The following is a 27118-nucleotide window of genomic DNA, read 5'->3' as shown; positions in this document are numbered from 1 at the left end:
TTGATAAAATGATGGTCATATCTAGACGAATTGAAGTTCTTGGCGGTAACAAAGACGTCAGTTTCTAGATAAAAACTAGGGTTAAGGTGCGCTCGGCACTCCGAACTATTTTCTCAGGTGCATCCAGTGTCCCAAATTAATTAAAACGGTGCATCCATATCCCGGGCTAACAGAAAAGTTAAGTTTGACTGTTAGTTGACCGAAAAATCTGATGCGACGGATACGTAGGCATCTGATGTGTATTATCTTGACGAGTTAAGGTGCGCCCAGTACCCTGAACTATTTTTCCAGGTGCGCCCAGTGTCATAAAGTAATTTTTGGTGCATCCAGTGTCCCAAACTAATTAAAATAGTGCGTTTACATCCCAGGCTAACAGAAAAGTCTCGTTTGACCGTCACCTTGTTGATTCAGCTGAAGGTTGATCGAAAAATCTTACATGACAGACACGCAGGTGTCTGATGTGTATTATTTTGACTGAAAATTCAATTTATTTCTTCCGCTTCTAACATTTATCTTCTACCAATTTTTAAATTTTAAAAAAAGAAAGACCACTGATCTACCCTCTCAAATCCTGGTATATGTACCACCCATTCCGATTTGAAACCACAACTGCTGTCACAGGCTCACAGCACACTTCCATCTTCATCTCTGTCGACTCTTCATCCGACTCGCATTTGCTTTCTCCTCGTAGAACACAGTAAACTTCCCCTTAATCACTCCATCGACATTGTTGTTGCCTTCTAAGAAAACACCCACCGCCACGGGGCTCGTCTCGGGAGTTTTAATCAAAATAATACACATCAGATGTTTGCGTGTCTGTCATATAGGATTTTTCAGTCAGCCTTCGGCTGAATCAGTAAGGTAACGGTCAAACGAGACTTTTCTGTTAGCCTAGGATGTGGACACACCGTTTTAATTAGTTTGGGACATTGGATGCACCAAAAATTACTTTAGGATACTGGGCGCACCTGGAAAAATAGTTCAGGGTGCTGAGCGCACCTGGACTCATCAAGATAATACACATCAGATGCCTACGTGTCCGCCACGTCAGATTTTTCGGTCAACTAACGGTCAAACTCAAGCCTGAGATATGGATGCACCATTTTAATTAGTTTGGGACACTGGATGCACCAAAAATTACTTTAGGACACTGAGTGCACCTGGGAAAATAGTTCAGAGTACTGAGTGTACCTTAACCCTAAAAACTATCCATTGTAAGTTATGACATACATCCAAATCGCAACAAAATATATAGAAATTCATCCTCTATGCAGCTTCCGCCCTCCTCCTTAAGAGCCTTCTCACTTTTCGCTTCTTTTGTTTTGTTTTGTTTTTCAAAATGCGTTTCAATGAACCTTTTCTTATCATTCCTTGATTCGTCAAGTATCTGTCTCCAGCCTTTATTTTTCCTCGCACTTTCTTGCTTTATACGCCACCCCTGAAACTGTGTCGTTGTTTGTTTATTGTATATTTAGACAGATGTCTCCTTTTTATTACTTTAATTTGCTAAGGGCTGTGCATCTTTTAAGCTTCAACTAGCAATTATCCCCGCAGGCTGCCCTGTTTGATTTATTTCTTTTTATTTATTTATTTATTTATTTTTATATAAGTATAAATGGGTACTTCAAGAGATCTAATGGTGCATTACAAACGACATGTGAATAAAATAATTAAGTGGAAGCTTACCAACAAAAAAAAATTAAGCGGAAAAACTTAACATTGTCAACTGGAATAAGAACTTTCACCAATAAAAAATATGAGTGAACACAGGAATCTGAAAAGCATGGAAAGCGAAGACTCATCTGATATGAAAACAATTCACGTTCAGGGTTGAAATCCTTTCGCTCTGTGCCTATATGTTTTGGAAGACTTGTCTATAAGCTCCATTTGTTATAGACTCATAGTTGACATAGGCATCTTACCTTAGCTATGGGCAAGAATTTTCAAGCCATTCATATTTTATGCTCTTAGCTTTGGACAGCGAATCTCGTGTGTCTCTTTCGGTCTATCGTCCTTCTTGAGTGCATTACAAACCTTTTGATTTCCTTTGTAAAGGATAGTCTGTTGATTTGAAAGATAGCTTTAGTTGTTCAACTGAAGGATAACACCTCAAAAACAAATACGCGCCATGCTGCTTCAGAGGAAGATATGTACCATGTAATGAAATCATAGCAGTGTCTTATCTCATCAGAATCTGCCGGAGGGTTTCTCGGATATTATTGTACGACTTCCTTTGGCCTTTACCCCCATTACGTTACCTCTGTACGACAGAAAGGTGAGCCTACGGATAATTGAACCTCAGTTGAAAAATACGTAGGTTGGCCCAAAAAAAAGGCGCAAAAATGGAGAGAAATGAAAAGAAAGAATCTTTATCCCCCCGTTTATCGCAGACACAACTTCAACTCCCCTCTGAATTCGGAATTCTCGAATTAGCCTTCTTTAGCTGCGCTGTCGTCAATTTTATTCAGATAAAAGAGAGAAATCACCTACCACAAACCGGGGAAGGAAGAAAAAACATGAAGTTACAGCCAGACAGAAAGGGCTCAGTGTTTAAGGCAAGGAAGAGGGACAAGAAAGGTTTAAAGCATCTAGCTTCTATAAACAGCAAAGTTGCGCGGACGGTCGTCTCTGAAGTACAATAATTAGAAGCAGAGGAGGCTGATCAATCCTTTAGAGCAGTGACAACGATGAGGAGGAGGTGTTGAGCCTAGAGAGCATTCCATTTTTCCTTTATTCTTTTTGTTGCTTGCTGCATTCGAACTTATACCCTGTCCAATATGGATGTAGCTTTCACCGTTTCGCCGACTTCATCCAACTATTCTCTCAAAGTTTTACCCTTTTCTGTCCAACCAGTAAAAGACTTGATAAAGATTTAATTTTTTTTAAAAAATTGCTGTTCCTACTTCCTACAAGCACCTCCAAATCTCCAAGCAAAGTTTCTTTTCTCTTTCTTTCTAATCATTTCTCTTTTCAGATTACAAACTATATGTGAACGCTTTTTCTTTGCTTTTTTCAGTTTCCAAACACAAAATTATTCCTTTCTTCTTCTTTTTTCAATGGCCTTGGTTTTTCTGGACTATGATTATTGTGAGAAGTAATCCCAAAACCAAATGATAATTTTATGCTTGTTTGCAAAGTTGAATTTGGTATCAATTGGCTGTTAAGGAAGGAATTATCCAGATTCATCAAGTAGGACTTTTGGGGGATTGAATAACCTTCCGTGCTTAATTGGGGCTTCTCATTTTCGTATGAAGGATTTTGCCCAGTCGCTTTCTGGAGGATTTTGTGGCCCGCATTTTTTATGGAACTTGTTTTTACCAAAGGGGCATGCGCATTCCTACTCTGTTGTTGGCTCTTCACTTCAGGAGTATACTCGGGTAAATTTCTGTAACTTGAATTTTTTTCGCCTAATCTGGTAGTGATCTTTCTGAATGGATATAATGCCGTAAACCGAGTAGCTTACTTGTTTCTCTCTTTGAAGTGGAAGGGTTGCATGGGGATTCCAAAGTTAGAGGTGTGAATTTAGGAGGGTGGCTGGTTATTGAAGGTTGGATTAAGCCTTCATTGTTCGATGGCATTGCCAATGAAGACATGATTGTGAGCTACTGAATATTCTGTATATCCATTTTCTATTCTGTAGTCGGTCCTTCAGGGGTTTCTGATTGATCGGGCTGAACAATAAGTTGATATTGGTAATGTAGGATGGAACGCAGATACAACTCAAGTCAGTGACCTTGCAGAAGTATGTATCTGCTGAGAATGGGGGTGGCATGAATGTTTCAGTTGACAGAGACGTCCCATCTTCATGGGAAACCTTTACGGTAAGATTATAGTTATTTCTTCGTGTATTAACAGTCTATGCAAGCATCATACCATTTGAGTTTTCACCTGATTTTGATGAGTAATAATGATATCAGCGGTCAATCCAACAATACAGTCTGTAGTTGAAACTCTCTCTCTTTGTCAATGGTTGAATTTTTCTTATTTTCGTTTCCTCAGGTTCCATTCTAAGAATGAAATTTATCTGAGGCTGTAGCATTTCAAAGTTGTTGCTTGTGAGCATCTGGCGAAGATTATACGTTTTAAAATAGGCATACTGGCTATTATAGTTCTGCATTTACACTGGAATTCTACTTAACGCCATCGGTTTGAATTTGTAATATCAATCAGTTTTAAAGTTTCTTGCTGCTTGTGCCGACTAAAGTGTCCTATTGCAACTGACCTGGTTGACTCCTAAGAACAAGTGATACTGAGAAAAAACACACAATGAACAGTGCTTATCTTCGTAGTGAAAATCAAACAAGACCTGCCAAGAATAAGAATAGGCTGCTTCAAATGTCAAAACAACCAATAAATCCTTGTCATGGGAGATGAAGTTTACTCTGTCACTTGGATCATTTCTTAACTGCTACAAGGCCATCAGTCTTTGTAAGTTTAAGTGCACTAGACAACGGCAAAAGGATGAAGTTCTAGTCTGGCACCAAGTGGTACCAACAAAAATAGGGGTTGGATTAAATATTCCCATCCCTCATTCTCTGTAATTCATTTTCAGATACTTTTAGGATTCAATACTGAGGGAAGCACTGATTGACCAGCTGTTCACCAGGACTATCAAGTGGCGAGATGGTTTTTGTTGGAAGTAATTGGAATTTCTGTGTCATTGACCGAGGAATTGGTTTTATGTGGTGCTATCCTAATAGAGAATAATTGTATGGTAGTAGCCGTGACTATGCTCTCATTTTCACTTTTCTTTCTTCACATGCTGTTATACTGCATTATTTTATGCATAGTTAAACAAAGAATAAGCGTCAGTGACTTCAGCAGGGCTTCAAACAGAATGATAATATTGTGAATTTTGAAGTTATGCTACAGTGATGTATGAGAATAGTCTAGTCCAATAATTGCATCTTTTCCTGTTGCAGTTGTGGAGGTTGTCAGAATCTGAATTTCAATTTCGCACCTCCCTAGGCCAATTTTTAACATGCAATGGTGACGGGTGCTCTGTGTCTGCAACAGCAAAATTACCTTCAACATCGGAATCATTTTCCATTGAACGGAAAGAGTATAATAGGGTTCATATTAAAACTAAGAATGGGGCCTATCTGCAGGTATTGATCCTCTTGCATTTGTGCTTGAAGATATAATGAAAAGCAACTATTTTTGGTTCCATTCAAAATATGATCATGTGTTATTATAGCATTCTTCTGGCATGTTTATCAGGATAGTAGATTTAAGATGGTAGAACAATGTTGTTTGGAACAGTACCTAAACTGTTCATCATGGAATCTACCATGCAAATTCTTTTTCACCAGGCTCTGGGATTAGGGGGTGTCTCAAAATCATTAAATATTGCTGTTGTTTTTCATTTCTAGTCCAATCACGCTGCAACATATTTTGTTAATTTTACTGTTACGGAATGCTTGTTACAAATGACTCTGTTGCACATTGATTATAGACTCTAAGATAAGCTAGATTGTCAGGTATAGGTATTTCATAGTTATCTGGCATTCATGGCTTTTACCTTCCCTTGTGGCCCTGATATATTGTTCAAATCTCTAGTATTTTCTTTATGCATCAATACTATATTAGGCTATGTTTGAAATGCCATATGGAATTGTTTTACCTTGTAAACCGTCATAGTGATATCAGACTTCAGTCAAATTACCCTGATATATATATACTTGATATTTATAGGCTACAACAGATGGTCAGCTTACAGCAGACTATCCACATGTGCCAGGATGGGATGATAATGATGCCACATTTGAAATGACAATTGTAGCAAATCTTATACATGGAGATTACCAGCTAGCAAATGGATATGGTCATGACCGTGCGAAAGAGGTTCTCAAGGTAGGACCACACGTAGTAAATATGTTCTCTTTACGGTCTATCACTATCCAGGGGTCAAATATACTTTTGATGCAGCCGTGTTACCTAGCAGTGGAATATGCATGGTTTTATAATTATTCATTTGGGGGTCATTGATGGCAAAGGGTAAACATCATAGTGTTTGGAATAGCATTATTTATTTATTTTATGTCGTACATAGGAAATATTTAACATTTTAAGCAATGAACCCTATTTTATTATGAATGTCACTCTCCATGTATTTCTTTATAGCTTCTCCTCACCCCATTTATTTAGCTCATGAAGTCAACGTCTTTGTACGTATGGGCATTTTTTTTTAAATTCTTATGGTGCCATTTATATAAGCATCCTCTTTGGATTTTGCATGTCCAGAAACTTTCTGTATCTGCATATTTCCCACTTGAGGTTATGTGTAGAATTTCTAATTCAGAAAGATGAAACAGCAGTCTTTCTTCCCATTTGATCCTTTGTCCTTCTGCAACTGCAGAGACATAGAAATAGCTTTATCACCATAGAGGATTTCAACTTTCTGCATAGACATGGAATCAATACTGTGAGGATTCCAGTTGGTTGGTGGATTGCTTTTGATCCTGATCCTCCAGCTCCGTTTATTGGAGGAAGTCTTGAAGCTTTGGACAATGCATTTTCATGGGCGCAGTTGGTCTTTCCTTCACTGTATTTTGTTAATATTGAGAGCACCTTTGGAACTGTCTGTATTTGACAATTTGCATTGTTATCATGCTGCAGAGAGTATGACATAAAGTGCATAATTGACCTGCATGCTGCTCCTGGTTCCCAAAATGGGATGGAACACAGTGCAAGCAGAGATGGATTTACGGGCTGGCCCACAGATCCAGATTACATTACGGAGACATTACATGTTATAGATTTTTTAGTTTCCAGGTATCTTCTGGGTGTGAATGAAATATCCTAATACTGGACTATAATTTCCATGTGCTTCAGAATTTTGATAGGAGTTCAATATTTCATGCTCACCCCTAGCCTGCCTGCTGATTGTGAATTCGTGAACATGGATTAACATGCTGCACACTAACATGCCTTCTAACAAGTAACTCTCCAGAAAGACATTTTTGATAACAAATGAACAATACTTGGAATTTGAGTAGTATGTGGAGACTAATAGAGTTGGAAGCTCCATTCCACCTTACCTGGGTGTGAAATAAAGTCCCACTTGTATGCGGCCATCCTTTTCTTTAGTACTTGGATGCTGAATGCAATACCCTTCTTTACCGGATACTGTAGCTTTAGGGTTATGCAAATGCCCGGTGAGTTTGTTGTCACACTGTAACACTGATTTTCATTTGCAGATATGCCAGACATCCTGCTTTGCTGGGAATTGAGCTTTTGAATGAGCCATCAGCTGCCACTGTTCCATTGGATATTTTAGTTTCATATTACAAACAAGGCTACCAAATTGTTCGGAAATATTCATCATCAGCTTATGTAATAGTTTGCCAAAGAATTGGCAATGCTGATCCTATGGAACTTTATCAAGCTGACATAGGCCCTCACAACGTGGTTGTGGATTTGCATTTCTACAATCTCTTCGACAATTTTTTTGTTAACATGAGTGCCGAAGATAATATCCAATTCATATACAAAAGCAGGGAAGCTCAACTGCAGGCTTTGAACAATGGGAGTGGCCCTCTTGTTTATGTCGGTAAGTTGAGTCTCAGCATGTGACAGTGAGCACAGACATTAAAAGTTATTTTATATTTTCTTGAAGAAGGAACCTTAACTTGACAGGGAAGTGATTTTCAGGAGAATGGGTTAATGAGTGGAACTTGACGAACGGATCTCAAAAGGATTACCAAAATTTTGGAAAGGCACAGTTAGAAGCATATAACGCAGCTTCCTTTGGATGGTCTTATTGGACACTAAAAAACGACAGGAAGCATTGGGATTTTGAGTGGAGCGTGAAGAACAACTATCTTCAATTCGGTAAGAGTTTTAGATTCCTGTCTTTAAGTTTTGAGCAGTAACGAGATTGGCATCAAATATGGTGGTGATATTAATGCAGGTAACTCGCCCAGCGTACAGAATTTCAACAGCCTAGGATTTTTAGGATTGGCGTGTGCATGGTTTTGTTTTCTTCCTTATTTATGACTGGTCGAGCCTGAGTTCTGCACAATCTATATCTTCGAGGCATGGATTGATGCTGCTCTTTCCGGCGGATTTTTTTTCCCTTTTTTTTTTTTTTGGAAGTCGCCATCATATTGTCTAAAAAAGAAGCGAAAAGGCAAATTTTTCTACCTGTAGTATCATCTCATGCAAATATAGTCTGTACTCCCCTGATTCATGAAATCGCCTTTCATTAATCAATATGTGAAGTTTCTTCATGGCCTGACCAAACTGTAAAATATTCCCACAGAAATATCCACCGAAGACCCGAAATATGAAAGTTGCAGAACCTATGATTAAAAAAAGCAAGCTGGGGATCTAAGGGTGTGTTTGGTTTGTAATTTGACAGAAGTCCGTTTGCCGAAAGTTAGTTGTTATAGCTTGTATGAAAAGAAATTAGTAATTATAACCAGATATAATGAAAATGTTTAAATAATATGAAAAATATGTATTCAGTAGCATATATCATAAAAATATGTGAATAACTTTGATATGTTGAAAACATATAATAAAAAAATAAATAATATAAATTTTGATACGTTAACTAATAAAAATATAAAAGATATAAATGATGTAAGGTTTAAATGCTTCCATTTGCAGAAGGGCCAACAAGGCAAAATGATGGTTAAAAATCTCAACTCCCACACGTAAAATGTTAAAAAAAAAAATCAAGCAATTTGAAAATGGACTTCTGGTGCTCATATGAATAGACTTTTAGAATGCACATTAAAAAATAAAAATAAAATGCTACCAAACAACATTTGCCAAATAGACATTAGCTAAAAGAGGTTTTGGAATCGCAAAAAGTCCTATCTGAACACAAAATAAACTGCCATTATAATCTGCAAAAGAAATCAAAACAGAACAGCAAAATACCAATTGAGTGCTAGTTTTTAATTTCGACTGCTGAGAGTATTATATAGGATAAACCTGAATTTTGCGAACCCATCTAGAGCCACTTTATTCTTTCTTCAACAACCTAAATTCTGATTAACTTTATTAATTAGTATTGAAGGTGAAACGATAATGTATTCAAAACCGAAGTGGTGCTTTCAAAATGGAAGACTGTTGATTCAATTAAAATCCAATTTTGGAGGGCTTCGTGTCCCTCTCAGATGAAGCGACATCAAGAATCAGAAGCAACTCATACAAAGTAGATTTAGATGCCCATTTTAAAAATTAGCCCCACGTAGTTTAATATATCTTCCACGCTTACTTTAGCGCTTAATTGTCATCCTTCAAAATTAAAGATTTAAAAGGACCCAATCATGTTATTTCCTTTTGTTCTCTCTCATACATAGTTTTTTAATCCTTCTCTCTATTTTCCTTAAAAAAGAATCTAAGCATAATCCACCTGTATTAGATTGTATCACTCTATTCTGTGCTGTTTGTTAACCGACTGGTCCATAATTACTATTAATTAACGCAACTATGAAGAATTTTATATAAAGTTTTTTTAATATCTTACCATGATTGTTTCTGTTCTTCTAAATGTTACTCCTAATATTATTTATTTACTAAACAACTCAACACCAGTTGCATAAAATAAAATAAAAACTTTTCAAACAGTAGCATCTATCAACCATATTTATATGAGAAATCCCAAAACATAATAGCTCATGAACAAAGCAATTAGCAGCGAACAACGTCATTACGGTCATAATCAAGAGGTAAGCATTGTTCCTTTTTGGCCAACAGAGGTAAGCATAGTTCAGAATTACGTCTATTTGTCCGGTCATCACAATCCCACATCACGCAATTTGACCCAATTGACTGTTACATATGGTAATCAAAAGTCAATAACAGTTTTACAACTTGACACTTGGCATCAACAATACAAAACTCCCAAAAATTAGTAGTTCTTGCGTTCCAAGTACCAAAAGGAGAGGAAATGGAATGATTTGTGTAGTAGGAGCTCAAGTGCCTTCCCCCTGTCACAGGAATTTTCATCTGAAATATACATGGTGAATAAGGATGAGAGATGAAATCTCAATAACTGGAGAAAAACTTCTAAACATACTTATCGTTAACAAATTCCATCACGACCTTACCAAACATAAAAGTTAAGGATTCTATACCCTGGTCACATGTGTACTTGTCCTCAGACAAAGGGGAAAAAAAAAAGCTTCATGTATTGAAGTAATGGAGTTGAATTGGCTCAACAGTAATCCCCTGATGAGAATCTTTCTTAGCCATGAAATGAAAAGTAGGAGTATGATTAATAAATTGTGATATGAAACAGACGGGGGTAGCCGAAGCATGCAGTGGTATATGTTGGTATTGAAGTAGTGAAAACATCTTCCACAAATACCCAAGAAAACAGAAACTATGATGTCCTGTGCCTACTGAATCAAATAGTAGGGGACGCCACCATATATATAATGAGTTAGCTTGAATAACGCTCACTCAGTAATCAATTTCAAACATGCTTGTTCCTTATTACTAACACTTTCGGCCATCCACCGTATCTTAACTAACACTAGTATGCACTTTCGGTGAAAAATGATACTATCTGTGGTCCTAATTATAAAACCTTTATAATTTACAAATAAGATTTTATAATTAGGATTGGAAGAGGTAGTATTAGAAAAATATCTTTCAAGCAAATTAAAGAAGATCATTTAAGACAACGACCGACTACTACACCAAGGAAAATCTGCATAATCTTTATACGCATCGACAATTTGCATAGGAAGAGGAGAATGAAAAAAGCCAATAATATCTATGGGCTTAAATAAAAGTATCTCCTCCCGTATGAACTCAGCATGATCGAAGGATATATAAAGCTATGCTATACAATTAAGCATAGCTCAAAAAAAAAAGAAAAGAAAAGAAAAGTAAAGGAAACTGTAGTGGCATGGGATCACCTAGAGCGAAAAAAGAAAACACTAAGCTCTTGACCAGTAGTGCTTCCTTCGGGATCAATTAAGTGGAAAGATTCAGAGTTAGAGGAACCTCGAACTCGTCGAAACTTGGCTCTGAGGTACATGAGCTCATTCTGTTTTATGGTACCAGCACCCACAACTACAGAACGCATCACGCTCAAAGCTTCTAAATCGCTATTTGAAGGCGTGCGTTTAACAGCATAACCCATCTTCTTGCCGTTGCAGTGAACGCCCCACAACGGCGTCGACAAAAGGTTGCGGTAAGATGCAGGCGTGGCGCTCTCTAGAGCCATTCTCAGTGTTCCTCCTCTCATTTCTCTGGCCAAAGTCTTCGTTGTGACTGGTAATTCGAGGAGTAGAACTTGATTCGGAGATTGGGGGTTGAGCTGAATGCAGAATTTGACTTTGCCTCTCCGATATCCGAATATGGTGCCGGTGATGGTGGAGGTGAGGAGAGGGAGGTGAATGTAGTTGTGGGGTTTGAGATCATGGCGGTCGTCGTGTTCTAGGAAGGTGCAGCTGCAGGTGGGGATTAGGAGTTGGAGCAGAGAACGTAGGAGCCTCCATGAGCGCACTTGTTTGTGGCAGTCCACAGTGGTGATGGTGGTGGCGCCCACGGTGGTCATGTCCATTGCTATATATGGATATGCCTTCTGCTGGGCTGCCTCTTGCCACCTCGTGTGGATGCCTTATATAGCGCAGCATGCACCAATAAGTCATCTTGATTTATTTATTTTTTAGTTAAAAAAAAAAAAATCTCATCTTACAGTTCACTCCACTTCTATAGCAAAATTCCACGCTCATGGTCATAGGATCATAAAGGCATCTTAACTTTTAAAGCCTCAACGGCCTTGCCTATGTTCTTCGAGCCAGCCCTCTCTTTTGAGTATAAAGTAGCTTTTTTTTTTTTGGGGATGAAGTATATTTATTCAATTTATTCTAAAGGGTTAAATTGATGGCTGTTCCACTGATGATTTATCCTCGAATTATTTAAATTATATTCCTCAAAATATTTTGTGTGTGTTAATTGATTCAATACACGAGGTAATTAATTTTAGTAAAAGCAAAACATGAGAAAGAACCCAGAAGCAGGCTACCCTGCAAGAGCGAGACTTGCCCACACGCCAAACCCGCCACATCCCCCTTCAAGAGCAACCTGGCTAATCCTCTGAAGAGTGTGTGTGTGTGTGTGTTTAATGTAGGACTTCTTTCACATTAAGATTATATATATGTTTACTAGGCAGCTTTATTGAGTATTTAATGACATACATATGTTATAACGAACTAAGGAAAATCAATGCCACGCATTAATGTTCAGAATGTGAAACAAAAAGCCGCGAAGCCCGGTTATGAGAGAATGAGTGTCATTACCCAGCTCTAGTTCGTACTATCTTTATTCCTCCATTTCTTTATAGGTTTGTTAATTATTTAACATATACTATGAGTCCCCAAAGATTAAAAAACACACAGCCCACACTATAAGCATGTATAATAATTTCTGGTGTTCTATAGTTTCCATCTTAAACGGTAAGGAAGGAGGACATGACATTGATCACCTCGAACCTTTACACTGAATTCTCTCAGAGGTATTGAAAGCACCATAATCAAAACTCCAAATTTGGGGAGCATGTAAGATAAGTTCCACAAATTTAGAAAGAGATGGATGATTTGTGGAAGATGATCAGACTGTCCTCTCAAATAGTACTTATTTATTTATTCAGAATTAGGAGGAAATAGATGAGGTGGAGACTGGAGAGGTTGGCCAGATAAGAAAAAAAGAGAAATGGAGAGTTCCGTACCACCATATTGTAATAGCCCATCATCTAATGATTAAGCCATTAGATTTTGCGACACAAAGCTCCAAATATACAACTGTTAAACTTGGATTGAATATGGCCATCTCTAAGCACAACACGAATATATATTCAGGGGATTCTTGAAGGCACTTTTGTCTCAATAATTCAGAAGACACTACTTCCTCGATTTTTAAGAGAAAAGGCGAAGCACTAACCAAAATTAGGAGTGTTATTAAGCGAAGGAGGCATGTGAAAGGAGCAGAGCGTGGTGTGTGGAGGAAGCCAGAAAAAGTGTGCTTCCCTTTTTGCTTTCTAGCCTGTTCCCCCCCACTCTTGTCCCTTCCACTACACTTCATACACACCTTCATTTTCTTCGTTCTTTCTTCGTCTTGTTTCTTTCCCTTTTCTTTCTAGACATATGGGGTCTATGCAGTTTACTTTTTCATTATTTTCACAGCTCATCAACAAGAATGAATATGTCCAAAGGTTAAAAAGATTCAGGTGCATGTCAGTGTCAAAGAATGACCATGGACACGAGAAGAACACGAGGCAGCATCCATATGCGGTAGTACGTAGAATAGAAAAACACTGACACTGAGCAGCGTGAAGTTTTGTTTAAGAATGTCAAATTTTGCTTTGGCACTGTTGGGTGAAATCCAGAAGCGTGTGGCCAAAACCAGAAAGAAAAAGAAGAAAAGAAGGAGCCCATAAATAGATTGGCATGTAGTGAAAATTAGAGCATAGAGTGGCTTTTGTTTCTTGTAGCTATATTTAGCACATGGACGTACACCAGACAAAACTGGGTGTGCCGACTCGCTGTCTGGGTTCTTGTGTCACCATTCCAAATACCCTATGGATTTTGACGGATACAAAAGAAGAGCACGTTTCCTTTCATTGGCTGTCATGGATACTCCTTTCTTTTCGGTAATGTGGGGTTTTACTTTGATCTGTAGATATTCAGTTTTATTTTTCAAAAGACAAGCGTGATAATGTCCTAATCCTCAGCGACATGGAGACCTGCTGGATTAGACTGCAATGTTGGCACTTTGTCAAGTTGGACGACACGCAGTGGCACATTCTTTCTTGTTGTTTTGTTGTCATACGGATCCTAATTAAAGCGTGATATTTATCTCATTTCCTTGGACACTCACGAACGCGTTCTGTTTGTATCTTGATGCAGGTCCAACCCATTCTGTACGCGAATCGAGCCCATTGCTTTAGTAGCGTAACTGTAACCCGAGAAACTATCTTACTCTCTCAGGTCAAGACTCATCGCATATCCAACCAAGAAGTCAAAACAGCACATTACGAGGAAATGGTAGCAGAAATTAAGAGGGTTAAGAAGCTTCTTTGAACAGCTTTTCTCTTTTCAAACGGGGTGGTTTAAGGTCAAGCATCTTAACTTGTATATGCTGCGGGCAGTTAAAGAGAGATCACGCTCATTCATGGCTCGAATCCGCTTTGTACTTTGGGACGATCATAGTACTTTGCAAGGTCCAAGTAGGTCATACCCGTAAATGGACTAAGACCATGGAATTGATTAAAAAGGGAAGATATTTTAGATTAAGCTGGATATGTTGGCTTCATTGCCGATCAGAGGATGCCGGTGTGAACGGGCTCGTAATGAGGCCCTGAGGTTTAGCTGCTTGCTTCTTTGATGTCCCAAAGGACCCACTTCTTGCTGACTTTATTTTCATTTTGTTCATTAAATTCAGAATTTGCCATGCCTTTTGGGGAGCCCCTCACTGTTGTTTAATCTTTCTTTTCAGTTTGACAACCTCTGCTGTTTAGCCAGCTGACTCCGATCACTATTCACTAAATAATTAGTCTTACAGGAAACCCAATTCCTTTTTTTTATTTCTTTCGTGCGCGAGTTACACATTGTTATAAGCCACCTTTGACCGATTCCAATCAATGTGAATCAATGACACCCCAGTTAATATTAGTCTAAGACATATTTCATATATTTATCAATTTTTTTTAAATTGAATCATATTAATATTTCCTAAACAATAATCAAGTAGCAGAGGAAGAGAAAAAAATTAAAAAAAATAATTAAAGTGTTTTAAAAAAAATCATATTACTAATTTAACTAACATTTTTAATTTATTTAAATTAGTTAATTAAATATTATATTAAGACAATGAAAGAGCATATGGAATCAATTATCAGTTTACAAGTCTTCCCCGTCATTTATTAAATTGTATATTTTTCATTTTCAAAATTCAGACACTTTTCTTCTGAATCTCGTTAGAACTAACCAATATTTTCAAAAACTTCAAAATTAAAAGTTTTATGTAATTCATTTTATTCAGAAAAAATTGGAGACAAAAATTTACCATTGATCGAACCCTGACGAGAAGCAATTTGTAGTGCGGCATGAGGCTTTGAAAGTTTGGTTGACAAGCAAAGGATGAACCCAAAGATGGAGATCAAAGGCCATCCAGAGGTACGGTGACATTGATTTGACTTCACCGCTGAATCATAGAGATGGAGTCGCACTTGATTATTAATCCCACCAGGTCAGCCGCTGTCTTTGCTCTTTACTGCTCTTAATTGAGTTAATCCTCTTGCAGCCATCATTGCTCTGTGCGCCACCAAAGACACTTCATGGCGAAGCTGAGGGACCTCATAGGGGCGATGAAGGACAAGGCCTCACAGGGCAAAGCTGCCTTGCTCTCCAAACGTGCCACCCTCTCCCTCCTACGCGCCACCAGTCATGACTCCTTCACTCCTCCAACTCCTAAACACCTCTCCACCCTCCTCTCCTTAGGCGACGGTTCACGCGCCACCGCGGCCCCCGCCATCGAAATCCTGATGGACCGCCTCCAGAAAACCCACAACTCCGCCGTCGCCCTCAAGTGCCTCATCGCCGTCCACCACATCATCAAGCACGGCACCTTCATCCTCCAGGATCAGCTCTCCGTCTACCCTGCCTCCGGCGGCCGAAACTACCTGAAACTCTCCAATTTCCGAGACAACAGTAGTCCCATCTCGTGGGAGCTATCTTCCTGGGTTCGATGGTACGCCCAATACATGGAGCAGGTTCTATGCAGTTCCAGAGCCCTGGGTTTCTTCCTGGGATCAAATTCTTCATCCGACGCAGAGTCGCAAGAAGAGAGAGTGTCGGGTCTCATGAACGCAGATTTGTTGGGAGAGACGGACGCTTTGGTGGCACTGATCGACGAAATCGGAAGAAAACCGGACTGTGGATCCACGAAGGGGAACAGATTAGTGGAAGAGATAGAGAATTTGGTGGGCGAGGATCGGGCTTCGATAATGAAAGAGGTGTGGGTGAGAGTGAAGGAATTCAGAGAGAGACTGGGATGCCTGAGCTTCGGGGAAGCGGTGGAATTGGTTTGTGAATTGAAGAGAATGGAGGAAAGTAAAGAGATGAGGACGATGGTGGCGGAACAGAACTTCTGGGACGCTGTGAGCGAAGTGAAGGAGAAGGCTAACCTGGAGGTTCTCAATCAAGATGTTAAGGCGTACAAAGCCGTGAGGAGACACAGGGCCAGCGAATCAGATCGGTTTGCGAGGTCAATTCTCAGTTCTGCTGATTATCTCCGATTTCCCTCCGGAAGGTTATTGTTGTAGTTATGGAAACTGTTTTCCTCCTTTTGGTGGGGATCGTGATTTACATATTACAATTGCATATAAGCTTCATTTAATTGAGAAATTAATTATCCTTGTGTTAGCCACTGGGTTCTGGAAAATTTTCTGGATTTGATTATCTGCACAGAAACTATGCTGGATGATACGAAATAAGCACGCGAATCCAAGACGAAGATGGAAGTTGTGCATGGGCTGCGTCCGGACGAAGAGGGAATTTTCTGCTAACCAACCCGTAATCGCTAATTAAAAGGTGCATCCCATGTGAAGGCCACTCGTATGGAACCACAAACTACGCAATTTACTCGTATTAGATAAGTTTTTAGGAGAGCAGACAAATGTTGCGAGTCAACAGGCCGACACAGGTGCAGTTGAGTATAGTAGGGACAGCTAATAACTGGAAGTCATCCGGTGCGGAAATAAGTACCTTAGACAAACTGATTTTTGGAGAGCTCAACTTATCCATTATTTATTGACCTTAGTGTGTTTGCATTTATAGTGATAGAAATTGCTTTACCTAATCATTGTTCGTGTGCTTCCCATATTCAGAATCCTTCAAATCTTGTCCGTTTAAATTAGCACAGCCTTTTACTGATTTGGCTGTGTTATTTTATTTACCTAAGCCTTTAAACATTTGAGAGGCAAAAAAAAAAAAGAAGACTTCTGATGCTTTTTTCCTTTTATAATTGAAGAAAGAAAAAAGAAATGAAGATGAATTTGGACGCTCCAATTATTATTCAACCGCAATCGACAACACATGGACTTGTCTTCCCTCGAAATAATTTTCGTTGTATTTATGTCGTGTTACCTCTGCTTCACTTCTAAGCATCCTTCAATTAGCAACTAACTTAATCCAAATAATATCATGGCAAACCTTTGAGCATATAATTATGTGAAATATACCGCACCTTGCCACTACCAGGTTATTAGCGAACAAAGTCTGGGCAGACGTGCCAAAGGCCGCGGTTTCACTTGCTTTCAGAGCTGGTTTACGATCCGATTGGTATGAAATGAAGATAGGAGAAAGAACTAAAACAGAAAAATTTCTCCTGGACACCATATATTTTGAAAAAATAAAGTTCCATTGCTATCTAGCAAACACAGTGAAAAAGCTTTTCCTCTGCCCGTTATCCCTCTCTCTGTAGAATATTTCCATGTGCACCAAAGGCAACGACGAAGGCTTTTGACTTCAGATCTCGGCCAAGCTTGGAAGGCAGCTGTTTTGCTCGGATAAATTGAACTAGGGACCTGCTTGTGTGAAAGCCCATTGTCATATTTTTTTTGTTTGAAAAGCAAGACGTGGGAGGCCCGTGATACATGGCATCGAAGGAGACGCGCGGACACTGAGGAAGTGGGCCGTGGGGCCCTTTTCAATGATCGCCAATCATCACTCAACACTTCATCACTGTCTAGTATGTGCAAGTGATGGCCCAATTTATGGGTTCTCGTCCCTGCAAATGTCAAATTTATGCTTTAAGAAAGCATTGCCACTGTTGTGCGATTGTGGGAGGGGTGAGAAGCCTTAGGGTCGGTTTCAAATACGCCGTCATCCTTTTGTTTTATTGTGTTTAGTGATCATGAGTGTGTTTGGGATAGCAGTAACAGAAGTAACTTTTTACTAATATGACTTTTACAGAAATCAGATTAAGGGTGTGTTTGGATGAAACTAAACCGTGGTTTGGAAAAGTGATTCTGGAGAATAGATTCTGGAAAAAATAGATTCTGTGAAGAATAGATTTTGTAAAAAAGTGATTCTGAGAAGTGAAAGTGTTTGGATAGTTGTTATCAGAAGCACTTTTTATATATACAAATTACTAAAAAAAAGACATAAGTTAATATGATAATTACAGAAAAAATAGATTTTATGATATATTTTAATTTGAAGAAATAAAATTGTTAATAATATGTTTTTTACCAACATAATTAATAATACATAAGATAATATAATTAATAAATAATTAATGTCTATATATATTTATAAAATATAAGATTAAATATATTTATAAAAAAATATGTTTATAAAAAAATAACAAGATACATATCATATAGGCCCTCACACTCTCCCTTTTTTCTCCAAAAGCAAAAAAATTTTGCTTTTTCCAAAACCATGGTTTTGGTTTTTGGAGAGGCTGTTTGGGTAGCATTTTCCCCAAACTATGATTTGGGGTGCTATCCAAACAGAGCCTAAGTAAAAGTAGCTTTTTTGAATTTATTGTATAAGTTCGTTTCAGTGACAGAAGTTAGCTGCACAAAATGTGGATCCAAATATTATTTTTCAATCTATCTATTATTTCTTCGGTTGGAATGCATGTTTGGGCCTCCAAACGTGATCCCAAACATGCTCTATATTTATGCTTGTTGCGGGTTGACCGTGTGCTCATTTTTTGCGTGGTTCTATGTATAATCATTATACGACGTCATTTTTATTGGGAAGCAGAGCGTAACCAAATTAGTTTTTTTCCCCTTATAAACAAGGTGCTTTGGTGCAATCATTGGGTGGTGCTAGAGAGAGGGATGGAACAAAAAATAGAATGTAGAGCACATGAATATGGTGCAGGAAGCTCGGCCTCTGTTGGGGCCACAGATAGCAAGAGAACTCGCTTTGGTTCCGTGCCTGTTTCAAGGCATAATAATGTATATTGAAGATGGATCTGTTAGCTCCGAATGACTTGTAGGGGTAACATTTTATTCGAGGCTTTTAACGATTTGTGAACTGGCAACGAATCATATGCATCATCGAGCTTCCAATCCCAGCTGCCTTAACTAGCTTCCTCCACACGAAACACACCGTCCATTTTCCGTAACAAATGTTTAAGAGTAGTCACGCGTTTTAATTAAGTCCCCTTTTTTTTTTCCCGAATTTCTGAGTTCTGAAACTGCCATGGAAATACGTCAGGGGTCTTTGGACCCCGTCATATGATTGTCTTCCTCAGCTGCTCCGAGTGTTTTGATGGTATTTCTAGTTGGCATTATACAATTGGACTCTGCCGTGGTAATTCAGGACTGGCAAAATTCCCCGACATTGAAAAAGTCTTGGTCTTCCAATTCAGTATTAGACTATTAGTAGCTCAGGACCCAGTCTTCGTCGTCCAATGCTGCCAGGGCCAGTGATTCAAAGACTCTGTCCCTTCCCGCCTTCAATGCCGCCTACTCTATTTAATCATTCATTTTTCACCCGCCTCTCTTCTTTCCAAAATTTACCATCGTATTTATACTGTATTCTTTTCACCGCATCTCGTGTGCATGTGTTGCTTTCTGTCTTTCTTTCTTTTAATGTACATATTATTTATTCCATTTGTTTTTAAAACATCTATAACTTTAAAATCTTAGTTTTCTTGTGAAATTTAGAATAAAATATTGAACATTTACGCACTATTTTTGCTCTTCATCAGGAAAAAAAATGATGATGACAAGTGGAGCAATCGGGTGTTTGAAAATTTTAAACTAAATAAAAGACAATACCTTGATCGAATATCATTAAGTTTTACTACGACTTAATAAGAGTCTTGGACTAATTGACAAACGTTTTGATATGCGTATAAACTTGACCAGAACATTATTTGTCTAATACGGAAGAATATTATTGAGAGGGGGCTTACGTGGAACGATGCTGCGAGAAGATGATGCCGTTCCTAATCACATCAATAATTGTTTAGCAATCAATAACCGTGCTGTGTGGCCCAAACACTAAAATAACACAGAAAGAGCAATCAGAGGCAGAGCTTTCGGCATCAAGAGACGGGTCCTGATGTGAATTCCATGAGACCACGATCAGCTTAATTGGTGCTGTGTTGTCCACTTGGCATAAATATGTATGCGTTTTATTAAATTTAATTAATTAATAATAACTCTCACACGTACGTTGTCATTCCATTTCAAGGTTCCAAAGTCGGTACTTTCCCTGACTTCCGTCTCCCGTTTCATTTCCCTGTCATGAGCTACGCGGTTTACTCCAACTCTCATTTTCCTTTTCTTGGTTTATCCACTCAAACAATTTTCCCCGGAATTCATGTCTACCGTATCAAATAAAACGGTGATTAGATAAAATTTTGGAACTCAACATTATCTTCAGCATTTTCTGAAAAATAATATCAAATATAGTTATATATTTATTTTGGTGAGATAGGATCATTCTTTATCAGCATAAATGGAAGACTACATCCTAATATTTCTACCCTTCGTTTTAGAAACTTAATAACGCTGTTATAATATTTTTATCCTTCTCATGGATTCGTCAAAAAATAAATTTCAAACCTAACGTGAAAAAGTAAAGACACACATTTATTGTTATAATAAAGTGCTACAAATTATTGATAACAGTAGGGTCTTAATTTTACGATTTGAAGTTGAAGTTGTGCTCCGAAGATAAATAACACAATAAATATGTTATCAGGTAACACGTTAAGGATAGATGAATATTTTAATTTTTTTTATCACATATTAAGAAAAGAAGATACGTGAAGTAGAAAAAAATTGAGTTAGGAGACCAAACAGCGATATCAAAATGCAAAATACTTATAAATAAAAATCATAGTGCAACGGTATATATTTTTAGATTTCCGAGTGACCCACATTAGATACTGCTAATTTATTAATTTAATTCAACAAGAGAAAAGAGGGTTGAAAAGGCAGGCGTACGTTTGGGAGACGTTATGCCGGAGGGGAAGGAAAAGGAAGGGATGGCCCACATGGGAATCAAACGGACATTAAAAGAGGACAGGAGCTCGTGGCGGGGGCCACTTCACAGCCATGTGCCACCTCATTCATAGAGGCGGACTAATCCAAACGCGCTCATTACTCTATTCTCACCCGGCTCGAACTCCACGTGTCGCTCTTGCGCTCCTCAGCCCAATTTCCGTATTTCAATTGCCCTCGGTCCCTGACTCCTTCAGTTTTACCTTGGTTGGATTTGCCCTCCCCAAACATTAGATTTAAAAGTAATTCGTTAGTACTAAAATTAGTCATGAGCCAGTCAATGAAGCGCGTGGAGACTCGGGGTAACATATCGCATGCGAAATGACTTGTCCGCCCCTCGGTCTCCCCGCTCTGTCAGTTTCAATAGGAATCGTAATTTTAAGATAACAGCGTGTCCTTTTTCGTAAAAGGATATATGGCTTTATGAATTTCGGTGTAAAAGTATGCCTTATATATAAAGTGGTGGACAAGCATACAGCGAAGCACCAGCCAAAAACCGCTGAAGAATAATATCAGGACGGAGAGGGGAAAAAAAGCAGAGGTTCGTCTCTGTCTTTGTGTCTCTGCTAGGCTTTTGCAACTGCCACCCTCACCAGAAAGCCCACACCTTCGCCGTCGTACCCCTGTTATTGTGCTCCCCTTCTTCCTCTATTCCTATCTTGGTTTTTTCTTGCCCCGCGGAAACAACACGTTTCTTCTTTTGTAAGATTCTTCGTTCCTTTCGCATTCTGCGACTTGAAGGCAATTCCTAGTAGCGGTTATTAAAATAGTCTTTACGAGAAGGGTTTCTGCTTCTCTTTTTGGAGAAGTTAACGGGATCGAATCTGGATAGGCATTACATAGCGTTATCGGTCACGGAGCAACGATCCAACATTCTGCTAATTTTCGGTCGAAGCTTGATCTGCTTTGACTGGGTTGCGGAAAGCATCGGACTCGCGCCTATTAGAATAAGCGGAAAAATGTGGTGGATGATGGGAGAATCTGGAGGACAATACTGCCCTAAGAAGACCGATGATTTGTGCGGGGATGTTTGTGGCCAGGTATGTTGCACTTTTTGTGTTGCTTTCCCAGTTTGTATGATTCTCCTAAATTCGTCGATCTTCTCGTTGTTTTTCCGATCCCGCCTTTTCCCTTTTTAATTACCTGGTTTTGCTATTCTGGATGTCTTTGGTTTCTTGAAATAACCATATTTGATGGTTATTTGGATCTTTTAGCGTTCTAATTCACTACTTCAATTCGCGCTACATCGAAATCATGGCCCTTTACTATGTTGTCTGGGATTGAATTTCAGTTGTAGATAGTTCAATATTGAGCTAGGCAACCATGAATGCAGAGTAATCTTTAGGTGGCTGATCAAGGCCATATTGTTGGAGTTGCTCTTATTCTCTCTCTAGATATGGATGGTGATCTGAATATGGCTGTTATTAGGATAAGGAAGCCTTTTTTTTCTTAAAATTTTTTTTGAACCTCTGGTTGATCTATTCTTAGAGGTCGACTTGACTGTTTCGTAGGTGATGTGATAAACGGCAAAAATACACACAGAGAGCATTCTTTTCTACTTTTCTCTCCCTGTTTTCCTTCTTTGCGGGGGCAGGCGAGACGTGTTGTTGCCAATGGCATTTGAGTGGCTGCAAAATAAGGGTCTATCTTCACACTAACGAGATGAATTTTGGTTTTGTTCTCGTTGTCGTTGTTGTTGTTGCATGCCTCAAATTTCTTCATAATGCAGCTTAAGCTTTGTGATTAGAATTACCTTTAATGCTCATCTTCCGAAAACTTCTAATTATATCAACTACGTTAGATTAGTTAATATAATGGAAAGACAGCGTTGGAATTGAATTAACTTATTTGCAGAATTGACAAGCTATTTTCTTGATCTTTCATTTGTTAACGGTACATATGTAGTGATTTTCTTGTATGCTTGTTTTAATGTGCAGGAATCAAGTCAAGTTTCAGGCATGACAAGAATCCGCTGCATTTTGCGTGGCTTGGATGTAAAAACCTACATATTTCTTTTTGCTGTTGTCCCGATGTGCATATTGGGAATCTACATCCATGGACAGAAAATCTCTTACTTTCTGCGGCCGCTGTGGGAAAAACCACCCAAGCCTTTTAATGTCATACCGCACTACTATAATGAAAATGTGACAATGGAGAACCTTTGCAGACTCCATGGCTGGGGAATTCGTGAGTACCCAAGACGAGTCTACGATGCTGTGTTGTTCAGTAATGAGGTGGAGTTACTCACCTTACGGTGGAGGGAAATGTACCCATATGTTTCAGAATTTGTTCTCCTTGAGTCAAATTCTACTTTCACTGGATTGCCTAAACCTCTGGTTTTTAGTAGCAACAGGGAGCAGTTCAAATTTGTTGAGCCCCGGTTAACTTATGGGAGTGTTGGTGGGAGATTTAGGAGGGCAGAAAACCCATTTGTTGAGGAGGCTTATCAGCGGGTAGCATTGGATCAGCTCCTTAAAATAGCCGGTATTTCAGATGATGACCTGTTGATTATGTCTGATGTTGATGAGATACCGAGTGCTCACACTATCAATCTCCTGAGGTGGTGTGATGACATACCTTCAATTCTTCATCTTCAGTTGAAGAATTATCTTTATTCCTTTGAGTTTCATGTGGATGATAAGAGCTGGAGAGCTTCAGTGCACAGATACCAGAGTGGCAAGACAAGGTATGCACATTACCGCCAGTCTGATAACCTATTGGCAGATGCTGGTTGGCATTGTAGCTTCTGTTTTCCCCGAATCAGTGATTTCATTTTTAAGATGAAAGCTTACAGCCATTATGATAGAGTGAGGTTCTCTCATTATTTGGATCCCAAAAGAATTCAGGAAATAATATGCAAGGGCGAAGATTTATTTGACATGCTTCCAGAGGAGTACACCTTCAAGGAAATCATCAGTAAAATGGGACCAATACCCCATTCCTATTCTGCTGTTCATCTTCCTGCTTATCTTCTGGAGAATGCAGAGAAGTATAAATTTCTCCTGCCTGGAAATTGTATAAGGGAGAGCCGTTGATCTTGGAAAGGAATACGTGATACCTGCTTCTTGTGAATCTTGTAGCTCGTGTGGAGCTTGAGGGACTCTTCATGGGGGTTTTAACTGAAGTATTGATGACCTGGCGTCGCTCATGATAATTTTTGAGAGTTCATTGAGAGTTCTGACAAATTCTTTGGTTCTTGGGGGTGGGGACTCTGTACATAATTTAGAGTCGGGGAGCACTCTCTTGCGTTTTACTTCGGATTGTTTGTAGCCTATCCCCGGGAGATACATATGATAGCGTAGTTTTACTCTGTATTAAGTTCAGCACTTTTGCCCATTTGGGAGGTTTTGTTTCGGAGACAAATTTATTTATTTATTATTATTTTTTCCTAATCGATGCTGAACATATGTGTATGTATATGACTATGTACTTCTCATCTGATTGCGTGGTTTATAATATTTGATGTTTTCGCGCAATATATTTAATTTAATGTTACGGTTGCCGTCATAGTGAGTGTTTCGAGAAGTCACTGGACCATAGTTCATTTGCATTATGGGGTGTCCGTTTTACCGGTAGGGGGAAGCGAGGGACGATGTCGTTCGCGATTACCCATTTTTCTTGAGCCGGGAGAGAACTTCAGCATGGACTTCACTGTTTTTTCCCCCTTTGCAGCCTCATTACTACCTCCGAATTGACGAATCATAATATGAGAACTTCTTAATATATAAAATTAACATAAAAAATATTTAGAAACAAAATAAATAAACATTAAAGACAAAATTAAATTTTTAACTAACTTTTATATTATAATCAAAAGATATATGTATTTTTTTTTTATTAGAGACAGTCTTAAGGAATTGTAACTTTTGTTTGGGGTTTAGCCATTTCATCAGACCCAATTATCGCTGGTCATTGTGTTTTGATAGAGATTGAAGTTGAACTTGAACTCATTAGCAGTTCCTGGCTCAATGACTTGGGTAGCATATTCTATTTAAGATCCGTTTTGGGGAGCTTCAAGAACAGCATTACCTGGCGCGGAAGAGTTTATGCAGAACGCAGCCGGTAACCAGTTAATAGGTTGGGATGTCGTCTGGGAATAATTTTGCTTCCATCAAACAATCTCGAGTCCCTGCATTTCAACTCATGTTAACCACTGCGACAATACGAGAAGAAAGGATGCTCTATTTTCTCAATTTTTTTCCCTTAAAAATGAAAGAATGATCATACGTACTCGCGGATACAATTCTTTTCTTCCAAGAATTACCGAGATGATCAATGGCATGCAGAGATTGTTTTATATTTCTTTTTATTGTGAATGTCAGCACGCAGGCCCGCGAAGGAATTGGCTGAGATTGGTTATTGTGCCTAGTGAATTTACGCAGCTTTCCCAATCGTAGTGGAAGAATACGATTCACTCAGAATACGATGCCTCTCCTCCCACAAAGAAATAAATCTCCCTCACCATTGAATAATATTAAAAATGAAGAATTCAATTATTGCATTGCAGTATTAATGCCAGAGGGAATAAAACTGAGCGATCGTCTATTGTCCATTCATTTAAAATAATGAACGAGTGCAGCATTCAGGAAGAAATATATGCCCGATGAGACGGCAAAATTTAGAGAGGAAGCGCATTGATAACCAATTTCTATCCACACCTATAAAAGGCACTCATTGGATAGGAATTCAGCATCCCAACCCAGTACTGACACTTGATTATTAGTTCATTGTGTTCTTAAGTCCCGGCGAGAATGCAAATGCAGAGAAACCTTGGGTTTCAACAGCAATGCTATGGCACTGGGACTCAACAGGGGAGCTACGGGGTTCACGAGGAGACTTGGAGCTCCAGGAACGGCCATCACAACCAATTCCCAGGAAAGCGCATGACAAATGGTGCTTATGTTGATTCTCATGACTACCAAATGCACCTTGGCATGTTCAAGGAAGGCCACCACGGTCCCTCCGGTCACCATGGCCATTTCGCCGGTGGTCATACCCTCCCTTTTGGAGGGCCCACTCTGTTTTCAAACGGGCCGAAGCACTCGCACCAGCCGGGGCATGGCCGTGACTATTTCTCGGAGGTGAATAGATATGAAATGCAAAACAGCGCAGGTAAGGTGAAGGTGGATGAAATGAGATACGAGCGCCATAACTGGGGCGGCGGCAATGGCGGCTTCTCTGCTAACCCTTATGACAGGAACATGAACAACGGGGTTCACAAGTTTGACTGGCAAGTGAAAGGTGTCTAATTCGTCATCGTCATCATCGATCTCACTGTAATAATAAAGTGTGTGCTTGCTTGCTCTGTTTCCGAATCAAATAAACCTCCACTTGATCGTGCTTGGCTCCAAGTCCATGTACTATCTATCTTATCCTATTCGTCAATAAAAGCTGTTCTGAAGTGATGTGTTTGATAATAACTTACCTCATGTTATTCTCTCTGTCTTGAATTGAGGTTTATATATGGATAAAGATAAAGGCGATTAAGATTATGATTTTGCATAAAATTAAATAGGAAGAAGTTAGCCACAGAAATGATTCGTTGTTCAGTTATTTTGAACTTCTGCCATGTTTAAGTTTTTAATTGATGCTCGATTGAATTCTTAGTTTTTGTTGTGACAAGGATTGTTGAAAAATGGAAAAGAGAGGTACCTAACGAAAGCCTTAGGATTACATGCACTGCGAGGATAAGAAGGGATTTGTGCCAAATAAGATTCTCGGTAATGTTTTTGGGGAGACGAGAGTTTTCTTGGACGACTTCATTGCGTGCCAAGTGCTGTTGCTGATTTAAATCCCTATTTTACTTTCAAGGATTTGACCTTCCAGAAATAATTGCTCCAATCATTTCTTTTCCATCTCCATTGCTGCCTCACAGTTAGTAATGGATTTGGAAACGATAACACTTTTTAGAAATGACTGAATCGAGAAACCGGGGGGGGGGGGGGGGCATCTTTATATTCCCAAGAAAGTAAATATCCTGAATTAGACCACATGGCAAAAAGGAACCGGATTTCATGGGTATCTGTAGAATTCAACAAAGGTGGTGGCTTTGGAACCATTTTCTGGCGAATATCCAGACTGCTTCCTTCTCCGTTTTGTCCTTGGAACAAATGCAGC

General features: G+C 38.9%; 5 protein-coding genes and 1 long non-coding RNA gene across 6 annotated transcripts; 4 read left to right on the top strand and 2 right to left on the bottom strand.

The window, feature by feature from the left end:
* Positions 1–1719: 1719 nt before the first annotated feature.
* Positions 1720–2239, bottom strand: LOC114733252 (uncharacterized). Its single transcript, XR_003739063.1, has 2 exons — positions 2155–2239; positions 1720–2061 (listed from the first exon to the last, which is right to left on the bottom strand). It is a non-coding gene; the product is annotated as an uncharacterized LOC114733252 (long non-coding RNA).
* LOC114733248 (glucan 1,3-beta-glucosidase A) lies at positions 2055–8231 on the top strand. Its single transcript, XM_028920671.1, has 11 exons — positions 2055–2698; positions 3255–3377; positions 3482–3597; positions 3702–3821; positions 4923–5108; positions 5695–5853; positions 6359–6528; positions 6619–6774; positions 7200–7552; positions 7654–7833; positions 7913–8231. Exons 2-11 carry the CDS (start codon positions 3302–3304, stop codon positions 7996–7998), a joined length of 1602 nt encoding a protein of 533 aa, XP_028776504.1. The 5' UTR covers positions 2055–2698; positions 3255–3301; the 3' UTR covers positions 7999–8231.
* Positions 3908–16951, top strand: LOC114733250 (putative clathrin assembly protein At4g40080). Its single transcript, XM_028920673.1, has 2 exons — positions 3908–3919; positions 15185–16951. The coding sequence occupies exon 2, from the start codon at positions 15305–15307 to the stop codon at positions 16289–16291; it is 987 nt and encodes a 328-aa protein (XP_028776506.1). The 5' UTR covers positions 3908–3919; positions 15185–15304; the 3' UTR covers positions 16292–16951.
* LOC114733274 (protein MIZU-KUSSEI 1) lies at positions 10877–11530 on the bottom strand. Its single transcript, XM_028920707.1, has one exon. The coding sequence runs from the start codon at positions 11528–11530 to the stop codon at positions 10877–10879; it is 654 nt and encodes a 217-aa protein (XP_028776540.1).
* On the top strand, positions 14706–26417 carry LOC114733251 (uncharacterized). Its single transcript, XM_028920674.1, has 2 exons — positions 14706–14721; positions 25725–26417. The coding sequence occupies exon 2, from the start codon at positions 25753–25755 to the stop codon at positions 26248–26250; it is 498 nt and encodes a 165-aa protein (XP_028776507.1). The 5' UTR covers positions 14706–14721; positions 25725–25752; the 3' UTR covers positions 26251–26417.
* LOC114733249 (uncharacterized) lies at positions 21477–24479 on the top strand. The gene is made up of 2 exons (XM_028920672.1): positions 21477–22041; positions 22939–24479. The coding sequence occupies exons 1-2, from the start codon at positions 21961–21963 to the stop codon at positions 24034–24036; spliced, it is 1179 nt and encodes a 392-aa protein (XP_028776505.1). The 5' UTR covers positions 21477–21960; the 3' UTR covers positions 24037–24479.
* Positions 26418–27118: the final 701 nt, after the last annotated feature.

The sequence above is a fragment of the Neltuma alba genome, unplaced genomic scaffold (genome assembly GCF_004799145.2).
Source record: "Neltuma alba isolate B1F8T4 unplaced genomic scaffold, ASM479914v2 tig00012991_pilon, whole genome shotgun sequence".
In the NCBI taxonomy this organism is placed as follows: Eukaryota; Viridiplantae; Streptophyta; class Magnoliopsida; order Fabales; family Fabaceae; genus Neltuma; species Neltuma alba.
This window is presented reverse-complemented; position numbering and strand designations above follow the sequence as displayed.